Source organism: Neophocaena asiaeorientalis, unplaced genomic scaffold (assembly GCF_003031525.2).
Source record: "Neophocaena asiaeorientalis asiaeorientalis breed wild unplaced genomic scaffold, Neophocaena_asiaeorientalis_V1.1 scaffold523, whole genome shotgun sequence".
Lineage (NCBI taxonomy): Eukaryota > Metazoa > Chordata > Mammalia > Artiodactyla > Phocoenidae > Neophocaena > Neophocaena asiaeorientalis.
In genome coordinates, this window is record NW_020175436.1 from 1783911 (window position 1) to 1784567 (window position 657).

At 67.9% G+C, this 657-nt stretch overlaps 1 protein-coding gene across 1 annotated transcript in view; it reads left to right on the forward strand.

Annotated features, from left to right (window-relative positions):
* SCARA3 (scavenger receptor class A member 3) overlaps nucleotides 1-657 on the forward strand; it is a 38371-nt gene continuing 37714 nt past the window's right edge. Inside the window, 3 exon segments of the mRNA XM_024767767.1 lie at nucleotides 1-52; nucleotides 55-654; nucleotide 657. The exon segment at nucleotide 657 is cut by the window's right edge and continues 143 nt beyond it. Coding sequence (XP_024623535.1) covers nucleotides 1-52; nucleotides 55-654; nucleotide 657 — 653 coding nt within the window.

The following is a 657-nucleotide window of genomic DNA, read 5'->3' on the forward strand; positions in this document are numbered from 1 at the left end:
ATGTCACTGTTTATACCAGAGGCCTCTCCAGGAACAAAGTCACAGAAGTTGGGAGCCTCAGGGCCCAGTTTTCTCCTGCAGAAAACCGAGGCTTGGAGACATGGAGTGGCCGCCCAAAGTCACTCACCCAGAGTGGCAGAGCTGGCCTGACCAACCGTCTGGGTCCGCCCCGGACCGAGGGATGTGGGACTTTCAGGGCTAAAACGGGGACAGTCCCAGGCAGTCCGGAGGACGTGAGGTGCTGGGGCCAGAACCCGGGGATCCTAACTTTAACAGTCCCTCTACCCCGCAGATGGGTGAGGAAAAGGTCCAGGGCGAAAATCGAGAGCCCCCAGCCACCAGGCGGCCCCCACCGCGCGAACGACTGCTCTGGAAGAGCTTTCCTTGCGCCCCCAATCCCCAGTGCAGCGGCGCCCGGAGGCGGTCGGTGGGCGGGGCTCGGGGCCTTCCCCGCGCGAGGGGACTCCGGGGGTGCCGTGCGGGGCGCGGGGGCCCGCGGCGGCACAAAGAGGCCCGGCCGCGGCACTTTTGAAAAGAGCGAGGAAGTTGATCTGGGCCGGGGCCCAAGGAGTGACGAGGAGGAAGGGAGGGCGGGTGCGCGGGGCCGGGGGCGGCCGCAGCCCTCGCCTCGCCGGCCTCCACGGGAAGCGCGGCGGC